At 40.1% G+C, this 23,176-nt stretch overlaps 1 protein-coding gene across 1 annotated transcript in view; it reads right to left on the bottom strand.

Moving 5' to 3' along the window:
- Nucleotides 1-4,096: 4,096 nt before the first annotated feature.
- The window catches only part of LOC140940925 (3'-5' exoribonuclease HELZ2-like), a 49,634-nt gene continuing 30,554 nt past the window's right edge, over nt 4,097-23,176 (bottom strand). Inside the window, exons 27-38 of the mRNA XM_073389885.1 lie at nt 22,658-23,077; nt 22,268-22,343; nt 17,378-21,752; nt 13,601-13,689; nt 12,994-13,137; nt 12,454-12,618; nt 11,915-12,192; nt 10,327-10,665; nt 6,816-7,067; nt 5,887-6,049; nt 5,172-5,339; nt 4,097-4,582 (exon numbers count right to left, since the gene is read on the bottom strand). Of these exons, the coding sequence (XP_073245986.1) occupies nt 4,485-4,582; nt 5,172-5,339; nt 5,887-6,049; nt 6,816-7,067; nt 10,327-10,665; nt 11,915-12,192; nt 12,454-12,618; nt 12,994-13,137; nt 13,601-13,689; nt 17,378-21,752; nt 22,268-22,343; nt 22,658-23,077 (6,567 nt within the window). The 3' untranslated portion in view covers nt 4,097-4,484. The remainder of the gene's footprint in view (nt 4,583-5,171; nt 5,340-5,886; nt 6,050-6,815; nt 7,068-10,326; nt 10,666-11,914; nt 12,193-12,453; nt 12,619-12,993; nt 13,138-13,600; nt 13,690-17,377; nt 21,753-22,267; nt 22,344-22,657; nt 23,078-23,176) is intronic.

The following is a 23,176-nucleotide window of genomic DNA, read 5'->3' on the forward strand; positions in this document are numbered from 1 at the left end:
CTAGCCGAAAAGAAGAATAACTATATATGGCTACCCCCAAAAGGTAAAAGTAAGCTTGACCAATATTATTGGGCTGCCTCTCCGACCGAAAAAAAAAACATGGTACGACCCAGAAGGCGTTACGTGTCCCATCCTCCGCCTCCCCCTTCCCCTGCGATGCAGACGGTCATTTGACTTTTGAGGGGAAGGGGCTAGTTGTTTCAGATATAAAACAACAGGTTTGGAACGAAACAAAATTCTGGCGTTAACTTACGAGTCTTTAAAGTCCTTTATCTTTCTTAGGCGTACATTCATTGGCCACCAAAAAGAAAAAAACAAACAAATTAAAAACTGCTATGTGATTATATTAAAAAACTAACTTAAGCTTCAGCTTTAGCAGGCGTTTTTGCCCTTGAAGGCCTTTGAAGGGGGCAAACACAAACAATCTGGGTAAAAAAACACATGCATTTAAGGCAGGAGTGAACCGATCTACTAGTGCCAATTTTTAGCAGTTTTCCAGTTATAATCATCCCTTGATAAGTGTTCATATTTTCATGTCACGTACTCGAATAAAAGCTTACCTGATCATTAATTTGATCATATCCGTCCTCTTGATCTTACATCCAAGATTAATTTGGAAAATGCAAGCAAAGCGGCACACACTAAGTCATCCGCAGTCGGCAGTTTAGAAGTCTGGATTTCTTGTTCACGTTTGTACCGACGTGAAATCGGCTTTTCTTTTTTTCTAAACAAATACACTGACGAATAACATATATTTCAAAGCCTTGATTTGTATTGCGGGATAAAATTTTAGCACAGCCGTCCAACTTTAGGGACAAATTAAATTATCACGTTAAGCGCGAGAAACAACTAAATGTTTATCTTGTAAACAGACTTGCAAATAAACAAAAACAAAATTTAATTTTCAGGACTATAATGTAACTTAGACGATCATACAGCTTTAGATGACAGCATATCTCTATTCCTATTCCACTGGTATCGGACTGGTATACACTCACGCCGGAAAAGAACCAGTTATCACGATACTTGTCACGATACCTGTCAAAAGTATTAAACCGATGTAACGCACAGCCAGCAGCTCAAAGTACTCCCTTTATGGGAGTAAAAAGTGATTTTTAATTTTACCTTTCACTTATACAGTAAAAACCACTGAGTAAGAACCTAAGATTTAAGAACCTCTTTAGCCTAAAATTTGGAGAAAGGTTCTTATTTTCAAAAATCATTTGTAATTGCAAAAGGCAAGTTAGTACATATATAAATGTTGTTTGATTGAGATCATTGAGAAAATGTTTATAATATTGTATTTTACAGCACAATCTTGTATATAAAGTTGTTTTGACTCAAGAAATTAAAATTCATGTGAGAATATATCTCTATTATGGTCATACTAAAATATAAGCGACATTAAGTATGCAAATTTATCATTGAAACATGTTGGCCCAAACTTCACATTGAAACCTAGTTCGAAAGCCAGCTCACTGCAATTCGGTAAAACAGAAATATAAACAATGCAAATCTTGGTGGCAAGAAAAAAAGAAATAAGCGATGGATATATGGCCTACTTGTTAACGCAAGAGACGTGTGCCATTGAACAAAACAGTTCAAATTCGAGATGGAAAAAAGGAAGACAGGAAAGAAGCGGTGACTGAGGTTTTGATGAAGTTATGTTTGGTGTTTATTTGCCAGGACGTTATTCTCTGGTCTTTATCGATGAAGGACATCAATTAGAACTATCTTTTTGGTATAAATGCAGGAGCGATCGAGTGGAGGATGCTCAAAATTTCAACTTGTTACTCGACAGACTCGGTAAGCCGGCCACATTTCATTTCAGCGAGTAATTTTCCTATTTCTTATCTTTGGCTGTTTAAGAGTTTTAACTTCATGTTCCATAAGATTATAAAAGTGAAGAATACATAAATAAATAAAATGATGGTCTTCTTAAACGGATCCAGACTCGCATTTAATGATTCGAAACAGAAGCTTGCCGTGTTCAGTCCTAGTAAAATATTAGCTTTATACCACTTTTTTACCAAGAGCTCTCCGAGATAATGCCGTAAAGGAGACCAGGCAAATAGCAAGCCATAAGATTCACACACTAGAGTTTCTAGTTTTGATAAAATTATTTTATTTCGCAATGACAAAGAAATCAAAAGATTTTAAATTTGCACTGAATTTGCTAAGCTCTGCCAACGTACCTCTAACAATTCACTCCAAAGCGACGGAATTAATATCATCCAAAGGAAGTTGTAAATACAGACATACATAGATATGTGTAAAATGACACTGACATGAATGAATGAGTCTCGTGAATGAATCTTTCACCCGCTCTCGACTTGACCTGTTTTGAGTAATGGCGGAGGTCTCTTCCGTTGACAAGTAGGCCATATATCCGTCGCTTATTTCTTTTTTTCTTGCCACCAATATCTGTTTTTACTTCTGTTTTACAGAATTGCAGTGAGCTGGCTTTCGTATTCGGTTTCAGCGTGAAGTTTGGGCCAACATGTTTGCCGCTTTTCTCCAGCCATCACCCACTTGTCGAGCTTCTGAGGCTTCGGCAACGTACAAAATCACCCTGTTTCCTTGAAGATATACGCGTCCCTTTATTTTGATTGCAAACAGCAAATCAATACTAAACATTAAAAGCAGAAGACGTCCCACGTCATTGTATTTAAAACGACGTCCATACAAAGTTATTTTAGGTGGAATCCGTGCTAAACACTCTGCAAGTTCACTGAAAGTCTTCATTTGACATTTTTTTTTACCCTCCAACGCCTCGCTTTCATGACTAGGCACCAGTTTTTTCCCGCGTGTCCGCCATTTGTGAATACGGTGTATACGGTAGAGAAAAAGATTTACAAATATACATCCGAGTTTAAGAAATCTTGATTACCTTTGATTAAAATTCTACTTAATATTTCTTTTAAAAATGAATTCGTTTCTTAATTAATATCGTTATCTACTGATGTTCATGCCCGGAAAATAAATGAGCATTCAACATCGAGAAGAGGGACGAAGAGGCTAGATATACTAACTCCCACTACTTTAAACAAGGGCGACGGTTTGATTCTTTTGTTGTTGTTGCATTTTTGCTAAAGGCACAAACGATTTCTACGAAATTGGTGATTTCAAACGCATCCATCACTCTTATAGGTAGAGGAAATGACTGTAAAAAAAGTTACTGGTGAAACCGCTAGCCTCTGATTTGCATAAAAGAGGCAGACGATAAAAACGCTACTTTATTTGTTAAAGGTCAAGCTATTTAAGGCAATTTCGCAACGTACCAAATTTGTGATGACAGGTTTGACTGAGTAAGAAAACAAGTTATTCAAGGCATAAAGAAATACAAGAGAATTACAATCAGGCAAAACAAATTAAAATTATCACGGAGCCGGTTTATCAGAGTTCTAGCCTGAATTTCAGACATCTCTTTGAGTAGCATACTCCTCTCAGGTATGACGTCCCTGAGATAGCCTGCGTAACTGGTGGGATTAGCGGGCGAGTGCTGTAGTTTTGGCGAAGGAGCTGAGTGAAGATTGAACCACTTGCTTCATGCACGAAAGTGTCCCTGGCACAACAACCCCGCCGGCTCCGTCTCCACAACTACAGCACTCGCCCGCTAATACCGCAAGCTAGGCAAGCTATCTTTGAGAAGAGTATGCGACTCCGAGGGATGTCTGAAATCCAGGGCACTATTTATCCTCATTTAGTGTTACCTTTAAACTATGGTTCTTTTTCTCAACGGTATAATGGTCTGGGACTTCAAAAGAAAAACACTCACAATTTACAGCTGTTGCAAAATTTTGCTGCCCGTATTTCAACGAGTACTAAAAAAAATTCATCATATATTTCACGTATACTGAATGAACTCGGTTGGTTCAGCATTTATGAACTTCGGAACTGGTGTGACCCATCTATTATTCACAAATGCATAAACAGTCTACTCCAACCTATAAGCTATTCTTTTCAAACGTTCTGACACTGATGATCATTCAAATAACACAAGAAACAAAGACCATCTCAGTTTACGTGGCTTCTATGATAGAGCACTTAAAACTTGGAATAATCCCTCTGTTGCTACAATGAGAATGTGCTCGCAAACAATATATAAATTTTATTAGTGTTGGCTTATTGATATATTTACGGAGGAGATTTTAATGTCAATAAGTTATTTGTAATGTGTCTTTTAATAAGAATGTGTAATAGATAGATTTTATCTTATATTTTTCTACTCGATGTAAATTAATTTTGAAAAGTCCCTTTGGGAAAATTAATGAATTGTATTGTAATTGTATTGTATTGCTTGGGTATCACCTTATTATTTAAGAAAATGAATTTCTTGCAACAATCTGTGCTTAATGTTAATGAAAACAGGTAAGATAACTAAAAATACGTCTTTAGGAAAAGGAGTAAGCTGCGACAGGAAACGATATAACTATACCGATTATTCAAGAGCTGGTTAGTACTGACAACTTTTCTTCAATCCCTCAAGGCCAGTTATCTCCGTCCACGAGACACTGCCTGTCTTGATAATGTTTAATAAGAAAGCTCCACATTTCACAAACCTCTAGCAAATTCTTATTTCCTGAAAGAAAGAAAAAGAGAGATAAACTTTCTATTACTCTAAAATGCTGGCCACATTACTTATACACAGTTTTGTTAATTAGCGTCTTTGCTTCGATTTCATGTCCAAAATACCAAATAGCGTTTGCCTTAAAATGATACATTTTATGGCCAGTTATCACCAAGAAATGGTCGACGACTCTACGCAGAAGCATGGTGGCTGTACATTATATTTGTAGCACGTCTCAGTCTTTAATTGCTACTCTTACAGGTTAAACAATTTGGGACTTAACTATATTTAGGAGCACCCAACGACGCTTTTCCCCTTTAGTTAATACATTGAAAAACATTTTAAGGCTATCAAGAGTAATTTCCTTTTTTCTGCGAAAAAAAGCCTAACGTGGGGAGTTTATGTGAAAAATTAAATTTTGGAAAACCGTATACATTAGGAATTTATTAGATAAGCATCGAAAATTGTACATGAAGGGAATGGTCTCCTAGAACTTTTTAGCCGTCCTCAAGTGGCAGAAAATTCTAGGCGACATTTGCTTCTCCGAACAGTATTTTACAGAAAACAGTCGTTGGGTACCACTGTATATATATTTTCTTACCGATGATACACAGGCCTCGTTTTGCTCTCGTCAAAGCAACGTTGATCTGGTGTTCGTCAGTCACAAATCCTAGTTTTTCTCTTAGCCACCCGCGGTTTGGTTCATGATCGATTTGAGATTCTGGCAAAGACCGAACCAGTGATATGATCACAAAGTCGTTTTCACTGCCTAGACGAAAATATTCATTTGAAGAATTAATACTAGTATTGGTGACCTCCTAAATCCAAGTCAAGTTAAAAATATCATTCCATCTTCACAAACTGGCTTTCTTGATCGCTTTCCCTGTCCATACGAAAATAAAGGAGAGGAGCAATATTCAAGTTTCTGAAGTTGAAAGGTTGCTTTTGTCAACCAAAGCCGCTACCACAGTACAAGGGAATCTTGTTTTTTTCTGCCCCGTCCGCTCCCTATATATTCAGCCTGTGGTATATCAGTTATACTAAGCATACGGTTAAGAGCCAAGAAGCAGCGAAAACCGAAACCGAAGCACGAGTTGCAAGTCTGCAGTGAACAATGGCTAATGGTAGCAAGACACTTGCAGGTTTACAGTTAATCGATTATCATTGATTATTAGCCTTCTCAATTTTAACAAAATAAATTAAAAATTTCGCCCATTTAACTAACCTGATAGGGCCGCCCATGAAACAGAATTGAAGACACTGTACTTTCAACTTTTTTTTTTTTTTTTTATTTTTTATAGCCCAGCAAAACATACCTTGGCTCTTTACAATCGAAGTTACTGACACTTCAGCTATACCATTGGCAGCGAGGTCTTCTTCAATGATATGACATTGAGCGCGGTAAGGACTCAAAACGGAAATTTGATTTTCCGTCACCATATCTTTTCCACAAGCCAGTAGTTTTTTAAGCACCTCCACCTTAAAAGAACAACAAAATATAAAACAAAAACAACAACTAAGATGTAAGATGGTTGCTGTGTTATCTTGTACTGTCCCACCGCGTTGAAATCATTTCCGTTTATAAACTCGTGTTCAATTTTATATAAAAGAAAAGTGAATTTCGTTGTATAACCAGTTTATTGTGGCCCGAACCTATTTATATGCGTGTTGGCTATGTTTTTGAATCTCGCTATTCGACAGGAACAATTTAACTGATTTCTATGCTTTTTGGCATCTTAAGTAAAGAATGGTGGAACTTTAAGAAAATATCATTTATATTCTTGTAGATATAAAAACGTTTGAGATGTCGGCATATATTTAAAACTTCCTTTTTACAAAAAAAAAATGTAGCAAACTTCGAAACCCTAAGGCAAATTTTTCTCTAACTTCCGAAAATAAGCCTCAAAGCTCTCTCGTTTTATATCTGCAAGTTTGAAGTCAATCATGATAATACAACTTTCTGTACAAAATGCTGCTCAAATTTAACCTTAAAATGCCACGCTAACAAATTTATGCAAGTTGACGCACAAATAGAGGAACAGTGCTGTTCCTCAATTTGTGACCTGCATATTTTGCAGCAGGATGTTCGGTCACGATTGACTTATCAAGATTACAGATCCACAATTTGTAGATGATTCTTTAACTATGAAGTTATATCTTACCAGCCATAATTGGCAAGAGTTTCTTACATCCGAGTTCTTAAATTTTTAATTTTTTCTTTTACAGATAGCTCCTCTTAACTTACCACTTTGTCTTTCTCCTTGGCGTTGCTCTTGGATTTTTCATGCCCTTCCTCTGTTGTCACCACCAGCTCTTCCTCGTCGCCAACAACATTGCAAAATACCAAAGGTGTATAACCTGTTTTACTGTGACTTGGCCAAAACTCACGAAAGTCCCTGCTCACTCTTGCTGCTTTTTCCCGCTTGTTAACTGAATCTGCGGTTTTTAATTCGCTGCTGTAAAAATGCTTTGAAGGAAACTCACAGATGTCCTTGTGCTAAAAGGAATAGGGGAGACTTAGACTAGACTAGTTTTTGCTCGCTTTAGGGCGGGGAGACACGAGAAGTCAAGTAGTTTATGTCAAAGCGACATTTAACAGTGAGGCAAATACGGTTCAGTACAAACAGACCGGTTCCCCTATAGAAACGGGTAGCAAGTAGCTGAGCAGGTAGCGAGGATACGAAATCCTCGAACATTAGAAGTGTTTCAGGCATATTTTTCCGCCTTGTTTTTTCCTAGTGGACGGGCAAAAATTTATCGTAGTCAGAGTGTTTTTTCTGACTGGATTGATTATTGATTTAGCTGAAGAGACAAGTTGTAAAACCGTACAAAGACTAAAAACATAGGTTCATATAACTTTGCAACTTGTTGCTACCGCCACTTCTTTAGGACACGTCACGGCGACAATTTTGCCCAAATGTTTTGGTATCGCAGAATCATAAAGGACAAAAGCAAACAAATGGTCTTGTCCCTGTTGTGACATGTTGCGTGACATGTTATTACGTCACTGATTCCCCGTATGCACATGTGGCGTCATTGTAAAAACCATGTGCTAGTGAAGGAAGTTGTGGTTCGTAGTTCTGTTTCTTGTCTTCGGCTGTCTATCTAATTTATGAGGATAGCATACATGGTGGCAGCTTTGGTAGAACGCTCAGTGTTAACTGTTTGACCGATGAGTGACGACGAAAGCTCACCTGGAGCCGCTGTGGCCGCTTCGAATTTGCCGTCTGCTTCGACAACAACTTCGATGAATCGACCACCACTTCCACAGATAAAACCACCTCGATCCTCCACTCAACTTGGCGGACTGTTCGGCGAAAAAGTAGAAACTAAGGAAACAAACCTGGCTCAACTACGCTGTTGTGTCGAACATTTCCACTCAAGATGCTTAATACCAGAAAGCTCTTTTTCTCTGCACTACATGTCAAGGTGCATTAGAAATTTATAACGCGTTTCAATACAGCATGAGTGAGGATCCAGATAGGGTGGAAACTTTAGTCTCCAAATCCGAAGAATTGTTAACGGGGGTGGTAAATGAAACATATAAAAACTTTAATTTTAACGAGAGGAATAAAGAAGGTGGTGAAAGCTTTGACGCTTATCTCATCGCCCTGAGTAACATGGCCGAAACTTGTAACTTCTGCAGTTGCCCAGCAATGACTGACTCGCTACTTTGGGACCGTATCGTTCTCGCGATCCAGAATGAAATCCCTGGAAATGGTTACTTCAGAAAAGACAGCTCAACCTGAAGAGATGCACTGATATTTGCCGAACCTCGGAGAGCGCAACAACTCAACTTCAGGCGTTTGGTTGAAAAAATGAAGTAGTTCACCTGGTCGATAGAAGAGCCGGGGGCTTGGTGCCGCTCTTAGGGGGCGACCACACACATATACCAGCCGGGCACTAACAGATCCTGAGACCCGTTATGCAACCATAGAAAAAGAAACGCTGGCTGTAGTTTTGCATTGAATAAATGGCATCACTTCGCTTTTGGTCGTCATGTTATTGTCAGAACTGACCACAAGCCACTTGAGGCGATCACAAAGAAACCTCTTGACAGGGCACCAAGGTGCCTGCAAGGGGATTCTCCTTAGAAGTCTGGCCTATGACATAGAAGTCCAATACGTTCCCGGCCGTACACAACACCTGGCGGACACGATGAGTAGATCGTACCTGCCTACCCAATGCCAAGACACCTACAGCGAGTTTGAATTGGTGAATGCCGTCCAGTTTCTTCCTATGTGACAAGAGAAATGAGAAAATGTTCGGCTGGAAACCGAAAAAAGACAACAACCTGCAAGTACTTAAGGCAACTATTCTGCAAGGCTGGCCTCAGGATAAGTCCAAATTTCCCCCTCTGATGACCCCCTACTACAGTGGGAGAGACGAACTCAGTATCTATGAAGGACTAGTTTTCAGCGGAGAGCGGCTAGTTGTACCTCAAGGACTGAGGGCTGATATAAAAAGAGAACTACATGCGTCAAATGCTGGTGTCGGAGCTTGTCTCAGGAGGGCAAGGGAGAGTGTCTACTGGACAAGTATGAACTCTGAACTTAGACACTGGATCTTAGCTTGTAAGCCCTCTTTGCAATTTCACATGGCAAAGACCCTCATGAGTCACGAAATAGGGCAGAGGCTTTGGGAGAAAATGGCTGTTGATCTCTTTACACTCGACCAGAAAGACTACCTAGTTACAATCGGACTACTATAGTGGCTATTGGGAGCTGGACAGACTTCAGAGCACAGAAGCAGTAGCTATGATCAAGAAACTAATAGCTCATTTTTCAAGGCAAAGCAGTCCCTGCCATCTTGTAAGTGACAATGGTCCAATTCGTCCAATTCGTTGCGGCAGAATTTTAGAAACTCAGGGGCAAAAGGAATGGAAGAAATGGGTGGTCGTGGAAAGACTTGATGAGAGGTTCTTACAGGCGTAACAGGGTCCATTTAAAACGAACAAATGATCCGCCCCCAAAGCTGACCTTCGAGGAATCATCTAAAGCATCAAGTTATCCTGATGGTCACTGGAGACCGAGCGCATTTGGAGGAAACAGTTGACGCTGAGCAAGCCTCATGCATTGAGCCCTGCAAGGACACTGTGGAGCAAGACGTTGTTGGAATGACCAGATCCCGTTCGGGGTGAATTGTGAAAACACCAGGCGATCTAAAGGACTATGTGACTGAAACAATTGCCACCGAACATTGAAATTTAAACCTGCTGTTGGCATTTCAGTAGCTGTTAACGACTCGAGGCTGTTGCTATTGAGCATAGACTTTTGAACTTTTGTAATTGACCTTGCGCTTACTACTATGCATGATTTAGCCATTTTCTTTTTTGTGATTTATTCGGATCTGGTCCTTGATAGTTCTAGTTTTGTTTTGTTGTTACTTTTCTTTAATTTTTCTTTTCCGTATTGGGGATGTAACATGTTATTACGCCACTGATTCCCCGTATGTACATGTGGGGTTGTTGTAAAAACCGTGTGCATGCGAATGAAGTTGTGGTCTCTGTTTCTTGTCTTTTTCTGTCTATCTAATTTATGAGGATAGTACATTGATACATCTGTAACGCCTAGCTTAAAAGGTTTTGGGAGAAGAATTGATAGTAAACTTTCAGGAGAGCTGCTCTGAACGAGAGATTATATATTTGTTCCCGATATCTTTTGCCGATCAAGCATATGACTCACGACAGTTTGTTCTTACATTTAGCGCTGCTGGTCTCCGTCAAGATTTAAAAGTAGTTAATATGGTTCACTTACCATTCTGTATTGCTGTTTAAGCATAAATGCCCACTCTGCGTAACGCTCAAAAAGAGACTTCTTTAGTCCAAGCGACTTTGCGACCTTGTTCTTCACAATTGGTTGAAGCTGCATGTGATCTCCAATTAGAACCACTTGATCCGCTCTTGACCAGTGAATCGGAACAAGAGTTTCTAGTTCCAGACACATGGCACATTCGTCCACTATACACTGAATGATGTTATTACATGCCTTTCTCACTCTTTTACTTCCGGCCACACAGCAGGTGCAGAGAACAATCTGATGGTAACTGTTTTCACACACGCTTCTAAACACCCACCTTTCAGCTTCCTTGATTACCTTTAATAATTAAGGATACACATAAGTGTTATCGACTAAGTATGAGGTCAAGATGGTTGGATATTGGCCTTCAATGCAAGTTCCCTTTTTTGAACGAATCGAAGTCGAGATCAATAGAGACTCCAAAAAACAGAACCAGGTCAATATCCAGCGAAACTGACCAAACAAGCACGGTCAATAAAGTGTGTTTTTCCGAGCACCAATCACATCTCAGGATTCGATTCATCTAACCCGCTTCAGGAAAAAGCCGTACAAAATACAATAAATGATGCTACTAATATCTGAGTCCTAGTTCAAAGCTTTTCTCCACGTTTTAGCAAAAAGGTGATAGTGTCGGTAAAAAACTTGTGTTAAGGATGCAGGTCACGCATGGACAGTTATTTTTTACACGGCTACAGATACTTTGGGTTTCGTCCCGAAGGGCTATTAAGTTCAATAGACCTTTTTACCGATACGGCGGCCATATTGAATTAATTCGATTTAAGGAGTATTATAGGATGCCCAGGGGGCATGAGCATATTTTGTTTGTATTTTCGAGCGCTTTTCGGGACGTTTTTTCGTAAAGTAAGATTGTAATGGGAAAAAAATATCCTTTTGCCGTGTTTTGATGTAATAATGATCGCCTTTTTCTAGTTTAGTATTAGAAATATGGACTTTCACTGTACTTTTCTCGGGAAAAAGGCGATCATTATTACGTCAAAACACGGCACGAGGATCATTTTGCCCATTAGAATCTTATTCTAAGAAAACTTTAAGAAAAAATGTCCCGAAAAGCTCTCGAAAATGTAAACGAAATGTACTCATGCCCCCTGGGCATCCTATAATACTTCTTAAGACGAATTAATTCAATATGGCCGCCGTATCGGTAAAAAGGTGTATTATCTCAGACAAATGAAGACGTATCCAAATGCAATGCAAAGCAGACGAAATATACTGAAGTGGTTTAACTTTCAGTTGCTTGATAGCAGTGAAATTTTTAGCGTCATTAATTACTTTTCCTACTTAATCAGTCAAAAGCTTCTAATATGGCAGCGATATGATCATCAAACGTACTTGTCTAGTAGGTACTTCTGTGTGGAAGCCGACTGTGTATTAAGTTTGGGTTTTTTTTCGACATTTATCATAAAATATTATTTTATTTAGGGAAGTATGTACCCGCGATAAAGAAGTCAATGTATCAAAGTTCACAGTTTATGCATTGCAGTTTATGCATTGCAATCACAATTAAAATCAGTACTCTTGACACAACCTGCAAATATTCCTCCACTATTTGGTCTGCCACTTTTTTCTTTGCTTTCCTCTTTCTGGCAAAGAACTTCTCATATTCCTTCAGCAGCCGCGCCTTTGGTGACTTTTCTTCGTCTCTAATCACATGATGCAAGGAAAAAGGTCTCAAGTTTTGGGGAACTTGGTGGACAGAAGTTTGTCGAATGCTTTTCACTTGATTTGGAACCGGAAACTCTTCTTCTTCGATCACGTTTCCGTATACTCGGAGGATCCGAATGCCCTTGATCTTCATCAAATACTCTAGAGAACAAGTACATCTTTAAATTAATAACCGAGTGAATGTTTCAGAAATGTAATGTTGGATGGATGGATGGATGGATGGATGGATGGATGGAAAGTTGGGTGAATGGATGGATGAATGCAAAGAATGGATAGATGCATGAGTTAATGAGCTACATAAATGGCTGAATGACCGAGGTTTTTAATGAATGAAGGGCTGAGGATAGGGTATAATACAATTTCAATCTATTTCAAGACAGTACTTTATGCAAACCAACCCACCTGCAACAACGTCGACCGATTTGTTCGAGGGACCACAATACAGGACCTGCCGAGGAGCTGTATCGGGAGTTTGGTTTCTTGGTGTGTCCGCTGGAGGGTCGTCACCAAAGTTTAATTGCGAAAACCAGTAGGCAATATGAACTCCTGTTACGGTCTTTCCAGTTCCTTAAAGACGAATTTGAGGACTTACAGTAAAAATCAAATGTCAGCGAGTATTAGGAGATAGCCTTTTTTGACACGGACTGCAATTTATGGTAGATGACGCTCCAAGGAAAAGGAACCCGTGGATTAAATTTTGTTTTAACGTGAACCCACTGTTAAAATAAAACACATACACACAACATGGCTTGTGACAGTGGAAAGGATCAACGCCAGGGGAAAAACGATAGGCAAACAAGAAAAAGGAACATAACGTCCTGGCCAATGTTTATTATAAGAAATGGGGTGGCGGTGAGGTTGGGACGGGACTGAAACTGCATTATGACTTTTACAAAATACGGCCTTAGTTGAGTTATACATAGAGACGATAGCCAAGAATACCTGGTGGTCCTTGAATAAGAGTAAAGCGCCCTCTCAATGACCTTCTTACAGCCGTCACTTGATCGTCGTTGAGCTTTTGCAGCTTGCAGTCACGATCATGGTCGGCAATCGAGAGGCTTTCATTTGGTAAACCAATTCTGAGGTCTTAGAATTAGATAAAAAGTAGCGGGCTAAGTAATATAATTTTAAAAAATAGCGAAGCCTATAAGTAGTATTTCGTTCAATTTTTCCAGAAAGCCCTGGAAACGAGGCTGTACGTGCAATTCAAGCAAGAACCACACCTATTGATCCAATTAAACATCACATTGGTGAGCAAGGAACATTTAATTTGCTGCAGGAGCAATAACCGGTCTCAGTATGCCAAGTTTTTCTATTATTATTTTAGCTTATCTCACAAACATTGCACCAAAACATTAAAACTTCAGACATTACAATCCGAAATTGTCTATGACAACTACAAAATAATATTCTACAAGAGAATCTTGAACCGCTGGAAGGAAGGATACTCAACACTTGTTACTAGAATGCTAAAATAGCTACCTCTAGGCAATCATGCACGGGAAAGTAAATTATCTTACTTGGGAAAATAACATAGCTCATTACTCACCTGGTAATCCTGGTGCTTTTCCTAAGCAGATGAGGCGTGCAAGCTCCTTGGGCCTTTGTAGTAGATTACTCAAAGTCGAAATCATTCGCCTAGAAATAAACAGAGAACTGGCAATTCTAATAACAAATGGACCAAGTATTAAAACAAATGATGAAACAGTTGTTTGCTGCCTCAGATATAGACTTTGAAGAAAGTCCTCTCGTGAAGTGGCAAGTCTAGGTTTCATCATCGTGGAAAGTGTACTTAGCGTATCTGACTAGTTTACAACAAGTGTAACTACACTGCATGTACCCTCGACTCAGCAGCGACCACAGGGCTGTGCTAGTTGTGACAAAGATCGAAGGTAGGTATGAATATGTAAGCTTAACTTTAAACAAAAATATCTTCTTCACGTAGGTGTATTGATTTCTTTTCGTTAAAAACACAAGCAAAATGCTTTGTCAGGGATCCAGTAATGCAATGAGTTCTACGACCTTCTGGGATCATTTGTATAGAGCATATAGAAACTCTGAATGTCAATACTTGGCATTTTAATGTTCATACACTCACTGTTTTTGTATCGGAAATCTTTAATACTCTTTTTGCTGCACTGACTCGTACGATTTCTGCTACATCTACTCGTGCATACATACCATTTACTTTCCACGAAAATATTCGTAGACATTACTTTATTTATACCAACGAAAAGGAGGATTTTTTTATTTTTATAACCGCGGACATACATTTCATGATTGTTGTTTTTTCACAACGCGCACAGCGCCGCAGTAGCGTTGCATGATATCGTAGCCGAGCGTAGTACACTCGCTGTAAATCAGCACACATAACTGCAACTAAGAAGCTTAATTAAGTGAGACCTTTTCTTAATGGAAATTCGGTAAACTTAAATTTCACACAAGCCTTACGCAAGAAGGAGTGCTCATCGATAGAATTTATCGCATTACACACACAGAAACTTTCAATCTCAACGCACCACACTAGGCACCTCCGCTTCTCACAAAACTACGAAAAATGCGTTATTCTTTCTCTCTTTCTCTTCTTAACGGAGAAATAGCTTTACGCCATACATTCCTCCGTAGCGATTTGCAAACGGCGGCTGCAAATGTAGCAGTGAAACTTAGGCGCTGGAAAAAAGTTGGAGTTCGGCGGCCGCACCAATCATCTTGAAAATAGAATATATTCAAATATATCACGACCCACTTTCCGAACGGATAATGTTGAGAAGTTAAAAGCAGATGATTGCTTACAACTTCAAGTAGTCAGAAAGATAAGAGTGGAAATGCGAAAGGTAGCAAAGCAGGTATCAGGATGAACAGTGTACTTAGCTTATCAAGCCAGTTTACAGGTACTCCACTCAAATGCTTAGAAACATTGATCAAATAGAACATATCGGGATTTAAAATCCTAAGTAATAGAAAGCAACCAATTAGCATTTTACAAGCGTGGCCGAGAATTTGAACTCGGGATTTCACGTCTATTGAATTCTGTATATACCGTCAAAAACAAGGCCGTTGTCTTGCATATCGAAAGAATTGTAACGCTTGCCACAGGTCTAAACCATTTCACAAGTGTATACTAGGCTGAAAGAAAGGAGGTTCATGCAGTTGACCAAGAAAGTACCACAGACGAACAGGTATTCTTTATTAGTGCTTTAAGATAAAATGCATAGAGAACAAGAGGTTCACAGATTTGAAAGTTCAACAAAACGACATCCCTTCCGGGCTTGACACTGGAGCTCATTGTAACGTCACCCCAGAAAATTATTTGTAAGATAAAGGGTTTCGTGGTTGACAGTAGAAGGTGGTCAAAGTATTCAAGCCATGAAATCATGTTAAGAGACAAAGTCTTAAGAGACAAAGTCAAGAATAAACTGTGTCGGATGGAAAGGATGGGCACTATCACTACAACTGAGCAACCCATCAAGTGGGTCAACCCAATTTTTTTAGCCCGAAAGCCGCATCGGGAGATGTTCGTATCTGCCTTTATCCTGTTGATATGAATAAAGCGGTTAAAAGAGAGCATTGCCCCTCGAAACCGATGGGAGAGGTAGCCACAGAAGTCAGAAGCGAAAGTTTGATAAGTTGGTGTTCTACCAAATCAAATTGGCCGAGTACTTGGCTTACTACTACGTTTAACATGCCGTTTCTCGGTTTAAATTTGAAAGGTTGCCATTTGGTCTGATATCTGCCCAAGGATCTTTTGAAAGAGCCATGATTGAGATATTTCACGACACAGGGAAATGCAAAGTTATTGTTCATGCGAGGAAAGAATACAGAGGATGGTGATCACACATTGATCATGATCAATACTTTGTTCACAGGTTTTGAACAGAGTATTGGGTGGGGAATGATTTAAGATTCAATGAGCAAAAGCGCATGTTTCACAGGCAGGAAGTTAAAATGTGGAATATTTTTCGGGACTGATGGTTTAAGATCCCCAACCCGGACGGAATTCAAGCCATTTTGAATATGCCATTTCCACAAGGCCGCAATGATTAATATATATGCTAAATGACCTGCATAAGTTCATCTCCAATTTACCTAGCATGTACAATCCACTTCGTGAGCATTTGGAAAAATTATTGAAATGGTAGTGGATGGAAGCACAACAGAAAGCATGAGAAGAAATGATTGCTTAATATATCACCTAAGCACCTGCTCGTAAGTATTTTGACGAAGATTTCGGTCCCTTTTTGCTGCAAAGGAACCAGCCAAGAACCTATGGATCAAAATCAATGAACATTACCGAGTGAAATTACACTCAAATTGAAAAAGTGATACTAACTATTGTCTTTGGCACCTGCACACCTCAAGATTGCATTTATGCAGCTATGGTAAGAAGTAAACAAAAAACTCTGGTTGTCTATGGCACCGCAACGCATTGAGCAAACTATACTTCGCGAACAACAGGAGGGTTTTAAAGTCAAGAAACAACCTGGTGACCAATTCCCCTTTCAGATACCCTCAGCCATGCTGGTCAGTTGGAGTCTGTATCACAGGAAGACGAGTTTCAACTGTCTGTTTGTTAAATGTTGATCGTCTTAACACTCCGTATAATATGCGAAATGAGAAAATCCATGACAGTCACTACGGGATAGAGAAATGTCTTAGCAGAGCTAAAGAGAGTTTGTTCTGGCCCAATAAAAGCAAGGACGTTGAAGTAAATGTTGCCAGTTGTGGATTTCGCGTAAAGAGTATAGAGAGATAATAGCGCTTTTACTCTGTGCAGTACCGTACGGTACTGTTTATATGTTATCGAAACAAACAGCTCATTTCTTCCCTTACAGATGGGGTGGGTGAGGTGTGGACTGAGGAACCAGAGGTCTGATCAGACATCAGTGTATTGAAGGACCACTTTACTCCCGCTCCATTTCAGTTCTGTCCTTACTTTGTCAGCTTGGACGGCCGAATTCAGATAAATCACATAAAAGAGGGTTCTACATTCCCTCTTCTTCTTCAAAATAGGCATAGAAGTACCAACGTCTTAACGCAAAATGACGTTTTCATCTAATCTGAGGTAAGGTCCTAGTTACACCCATCATGATTTCGCCAGTTTCTTATGGACGCTGGCAAAGTTCCGGTCAGGGAAGATCAGCAGTTCAGCGCTCTCGACAAATTTGCTAAACGGGCAGCGCTTTATGTACGACATGGTACTGTAAATTACATACAGTAAATAAAGAATCGTTATAGTAAAAGTCTGGACGTTTGGAGATGCATTAAACGCCTGAAAATAACTACCTGAACAAAAGAACCTTATTGGTTGCAGGCTAGTAATAACAACCTGAAAGGAATAGTCTGTTTTATTATCTCCACGGTACAAATCCAGCTGTTTCTGTTTTCTAAAAGATCCGGAAATTCCATTGAATGCTGAAAGAGCTTAAGGGCGAAGTTCATCTGTTGGCTGCCAGACACAATAATGTTGCAGTGACCAACCCAGCAGGTCTTTCTCGATGCTTGGTTCCTTTCTATTTCGTCCCCAACGTCGTCATTTTTTCCACATTCTCCGCGGTATTCAGAGGACGTACTTAACTCGTTTTCGCTAAAACGGGATGGGCTATGCAAGGCTCTTGAGCATGACTTTGGGCAAGCAAACCTTACGCAAGCGTAATCTCCCGTGAAAATCTCGATTTGTCTTGTTTTACAGTACTTCTCTTCAAGTCGAAACTCTCCGACAAATTTACCACTTTCATCCTCCCTCCATTTCACTTCAAGGTTCTGGAGAGTGAACGTATCGTCATTCTTTACGGCAACTGTCGCGGCTTCCATAGCAACTACTGGCCTCCAATCATAAACATAGGCGTTAATGGATTTATAACATTGCTGAGAATCTTTGCCTGATGCAGCAGTTACGAAACATTTATCGGCTAGCTTTCTGTGCTCGAGGCAGATGTTGATATCGGGTGATAAGTTGAAACACTGCACTTCTGGTGAGATAAATGCATCAGCGTTGCTTGCTGAAAGTTGTATGCTGACACTGTCACCAACTTGAAGGACCAAGGATGTCTCTACGAAGTGCACGTTTTCGATCTCATTATTTGACGACGCGGCCAACGTTTTTCTTTCACCCCTTTCCTGATCATCCTTTGTTGTCTTATCCTTCTTCTTGTTTTGTTCTTCATACTCCAACTTATTGTCAGAATCCTCGTTATCGTCATCGCTTTTTTCATATTCTTTATCAAAATCATTCTCTTCATCTGTATCACCATCACAATCCCCATGGCCATCATCATCATCATCATCATCATTCTCTTCCTCTTCATCATCACCATCATCATCATGGATGGCATCGTCATTATCGCTATCCATGTCGTATTCATAGTCTCCACCATCTACCTCTTCACAGCATGTGTTTTCCGTGATTCTTTTTTTCTCAATGCTTGTTATTAATGTGTCTATCTCTTCTAAACTTGCGTTCAGTCCTGTATCATCGTCTTTTTTAATAGCATGCAAAACGCGGTGCCAGAGACCTCCAGGAATGTTATATGACTTACACATTGACAGTTCACAAAGCAAAGACAAAATCTTCTCCCAGTCTTGTCGGAGATTGCGATCTTGAGCGTTACTTGAGAGCCGTTTTGACCGTTCAACATTCTCTGTAGAAGCATCGTACATTCTAAGCTTCCACTTCAGCCCTACAGTTTGAAAAGACTCGCCTAGTTGCGGTTGCTCAACTGGTCCAAGGTGACTTATTTTAATCTTCCTTTGTTTTGGAGAGAGATACTGATGTACTTCTGACATAAGATGCAAGCTAAGGAAATCCTCTCCAATCATTTCAACGACAGCGGTAAACTCACAAGTTGCAATCTTGAGTTTTTCCGCCACTTGCACCCGGCCGCAATCTTTCTCAAAAGCCGTCGATCTGTCAGACAAATATCCACATCGGCGAACAACTTGGGCAACTTCGTCTACCGCCGGGTCTTGACTCGCAGGGTCATTTAGCAACAAACGATGGGCCAAAATGTCAAGGTAGCGACGAATAGGGGAGGTGAAGCGAGTGTACCCACGAACATTTAAAGACCAGTGTACCCGGTGCTCCTCTTCCACTTCAGCCGCTCTTACATCCTCAGCTTTACTTGTTACATCATTAAGAAAGGAATGGGCGACTGCAAGTTGAGGGTAGACATTATCGTTACAAAGTAGAAGTTTCAGATCTCTTTTATTGCGACGGCGCCGCTTATTACAAATGTCGCTCCACGTAGACTTTGGCATGACAAATGATTGCGTGGAATCAACATCTTGAGTAGAAGCCAAATGTTTACTAAGGGAAAGCGAAAACGTGGCAAACTCCCCAAAATTCTCACGCCATTCTTCCAACTTACGTCTTTTTGGCGGAAGCTGGATTCTCAACGGCGAGAGCCCTGGTTTTTCGGTAAGAAGGTATTTGGCCACACCGGTATTGGTCAGGATCATCATTTCTTCAACCATTTCGTGAGCCTCAAAGTCTTGCTTTCGTTCGGGGTGTTCAAAATGAAAGAACGATGCATCGGAGAGACGAATTCTCCGTCTCTTCTGGGCTAATAAACTTAAGTTACGTATACTTTTTTCTATCTCCTTCGTCAACTCTCCATCCCCAGAACTGCAATGAACAGACTCTCCAAGAATTATGCTCTGCGCTTGTGTGTACGTCAAACGGCATTGCGAGGTTACAATCGTTCGACAGAAGTCCAACGTTCGTTCGTCTTGAATACGACCTTCTTGGTCCAAAGTGATAAATATAGAGATCGCAAGCCGATCTTGTTTTGGCAGCAGACTGCAAATAGAATGGCTTAGCTCCTTTGGAAGCATGAGGACTTCTCCGCCACGGTGCCCTTTCAAGTAACTAAGTCCTCTCTTTTGAGCTTCCTGGTCGATTTTACTTCCTTCTTGAACAAAATAAGACACGTCAGCGATGTGGATGCCGACTTTGTAGAGACCATTTTCTAGTTCTTCGAGAGTTAAGGCATCATCTAGAGCTTTACTTCCGGGAGGGTCAACTGTAAAAGCGTTCAATACACGTCGACGGCTCTTTTTTTCATAGAAAGGGATATACGACCAGTCCCTGGTGTGTCTTTCCACCTCTTTGGTAACTTCTTCTGGAAATTCTTCTTTCAGATTATATTCATTTTGGAGCAGCTTGAACGCATCTGTAAGATTCTTTCCTCTGGGGATCGTCTTAGTAACTATTCCCAGGGGGTAAGGAAATTCAGATCTCCACTGTAAATATTGGACTACAAAATAATGTTTACCACTTAAGGCTTCTTTAAGGGGTAGAACTTTAACACGCACTGCTTTTTCATCTGCTTGTATTCGTTTGTAAATTGGAACACCACGAATAGATTCGTCGTTAAGGTTAGCTATCGGGGCCATTGATTCGTTTATAGGAAACATTAGCCTCGGGTTTTCCCTTGACATCGTGCACACAAACTGCCGTTCACGGAGATTGATCGCATGATGTCGAATACCGCATACTGAACCTTTCAGTTCTGCAGATCCTTGTGGCTCTTCACAGTTGTTGGAAGGTTTTTCCAACAACTTAACAACAATGACATCTCGATCAAAGCTTTGTCGTGTGTTTCCTTCGAGAATAATGTCTTCGCTATCAGAGTCTCGTAACACGCCATACGCAGTTCTCTCTCTATCGAAGTTAACTCTTAATGTGCATTCGCGATAGTGTTCAGGGTCTTTATCTAACAATCGATCAAGATATTCCGTTTGTAGTCGCTCCTGATCGTGCGCATTACTTTGGCTTATAAGCCGTTCGGTGCGTTCGCTGTACTTATATTTCATGTTGACCAGAGAGATCTTAACTTTCCCTCTCTTTGTTGTAATCTTAAAATCTCCGTGAACTATTTTAGTTCCAGTGGTCGTATTATCTATGTTCTGTTCTTGAACATCATGAAGCTCCAACTCATCTACGTCTTGTTCTGTGCAAGAATTTAGTTTTCTTGTTTCCTCTGTGTTCTCTTCACTCTTCGCCTTAGCCTTGAGCTTTTGGTTAAGCGCTTTCTCTTCACACTTTTTCTTTAGGGCCTGAATGATAGGATCCATAGATTTCGGAGGAACAGTTTCGTCGACGTTGTCAAATTCTGCGAAATCATCAGCGTTACCGTCATTTTCGGACAGCTCGTCACTTGCATCAGTAGAGTCGAGTGCACTTTGATCTAAAACATGGTGCTTGGCAACCTCAGAGGGGTCGTGTATTTGAGATAAACGGCTCGCCTCATTTACAGGTGACGAGTTATCCTCTATTTCTAAAGGCGTATCCAAGCAATTTTCAAGGGAACTGTGAGACGAATCCCTAGCATCTTTGGAAGACTGCAGAATGGTGGCAGCTGTCTTTGTTGGCACAAACTCGGACGCGTTTATGTTTAGACCACTTTGGGAAATACTTTCTTCCAACTCAGTGTGTTCAATACCAAACAAGTTTCCGTCATCGCTGCATCGCTTGATAAACTCTTCCCATAATCCTTGGCAATTACCCATGGTTCTCAGTGAGAAGGGATCACCGACTACGGCAATGAGTGACTGGGCACGAGTGAGAGCGGTGTTGAGCAACTTTGGGTCTGACAGAAAGTACAAGTAGGGGTTCTCGGTTGAACTGTCATCGACAATGCGTGACTCCTGGCTTGAATGAAGAGTACGAACTGTACTGACGAACAGAGCTCGGAATTGTTTTCCTAACAAAAAAGAAATGCATAAATTCAAAATTAAAAGAGGTCCTAAAAGGGGAACTAAGGCAGCTGGAAAATAAAAATGATTTCTTTTCCAAAAATTTCCGGTTCAAACACAGGTTACGTCAGAACAGAGCAAGATTGACAATAACGTTAAACCTCCCTTAATTGCATTGTCTTTGAATATAGCAAGAAGGAGTAGTAGAATAAAATACAGGAGTTGCTATTAAAACTACTATTAGCTGCTACTGCTGCTATTAATACTACTACGATGGCGCTCCTACAAATTGAGCAAAACTGTAGCCAAATTTGCAATTTTCGAATTCTATTCCTCTCTTTTTTTAGAGTTTTTAAATTGCAACTGAAATCTCACCTCCCGAACTCTCAACCTTTCGCAGTTTTCCAGTCCCACGAGATAAAATAACTGTTAATGAATTTAAGATCTGAACGCCAAGATCCAGCTGAATACCTGCAGTTACTTATACCTAAATATTAATGCTTGGAGAGAATCTTTCACTTGCCTTGGACGTTTTCAATAGTTTCCACATCTATGTCTCCAAGGCCCACTTTTCTAAGCCCATCTCGAATTGTCTTAACCTAAGAATAAATAGAGATTAAGAGTTAAGGCGGCTACTACTAGATATATTTTAATACCAATTATTGCATTATTTGTAGACAATGTCAACGAACAGACTGATGAGTTTTGAGGGTAAACTACTCTGACTATAAAAGGTTTCTGACGACGCCAAATGTAGAAGTGGCATTTTCTGAATGAAGATGGTTTGCTTGATTAAAAAAAAAAAATGAGCCTTTTAGATTTCTGACCCTTGACGATCGATGCCTTTGACATAACGTCCCATGCTTCTTTGTTCTTAACACTAACCTTTAGCAATTGGAATAAAGTGTTCTACCTGATAACTATATGATGATAGCACTGCAATTTGACTGAGGTTCTTTGTTCCCCATTCTTCAGGCCAGCATTCGGATAGTTCCTTGACTCGTTTCACAACTTCGTTTACTTCTGCCAAGTTGCGAAAAGAGGCACTGGTCTCGTCGAATTCTTCGTTCCCAAGAGCAGCAAAAAATAGGAGCGGTCCTAAACTAGGATGAAGAGGCTGCTCGCTACCTGAAGTTAGCCGACCTCCGTAAAACATGTCGGACGAGAACTGAAGCGCCCGTTCATTTGAGCGATAGTTTTCTGTTAGCAGGATAAGATTTGGGTCCAATGTTGGTTCCTTTCGACGCTGCCTGTAGTCGTAAAATAATCTTTCCTGTAACGAAATTTGAAATCCCCACTCCTTTGCCTGCGGCGAGAACACATCAGGACTCATCTACAAATAATTAAAAAGCGCACTCAGTTATAGGAAGGCAATATAACATCAAGGACGTTTCGTTTATATGTTGCAGTTTCACATAGAGCTTTCACTGAA

Source organism: Porites lutea, chromosome 6 (genome assembly GCF_958299795.1).
Source record: "Porites lutea chromosome 6, jaPorLute2.1, whole genome shotgun sequence".
In the NCBI taxonomy this organism is placed as follows: domain Eukaryota; kingdom Metazoa; phylum Cnidaria; class Anthozoa; order Scleractinia; family Poritidae; genus Porites; species Porites lutea.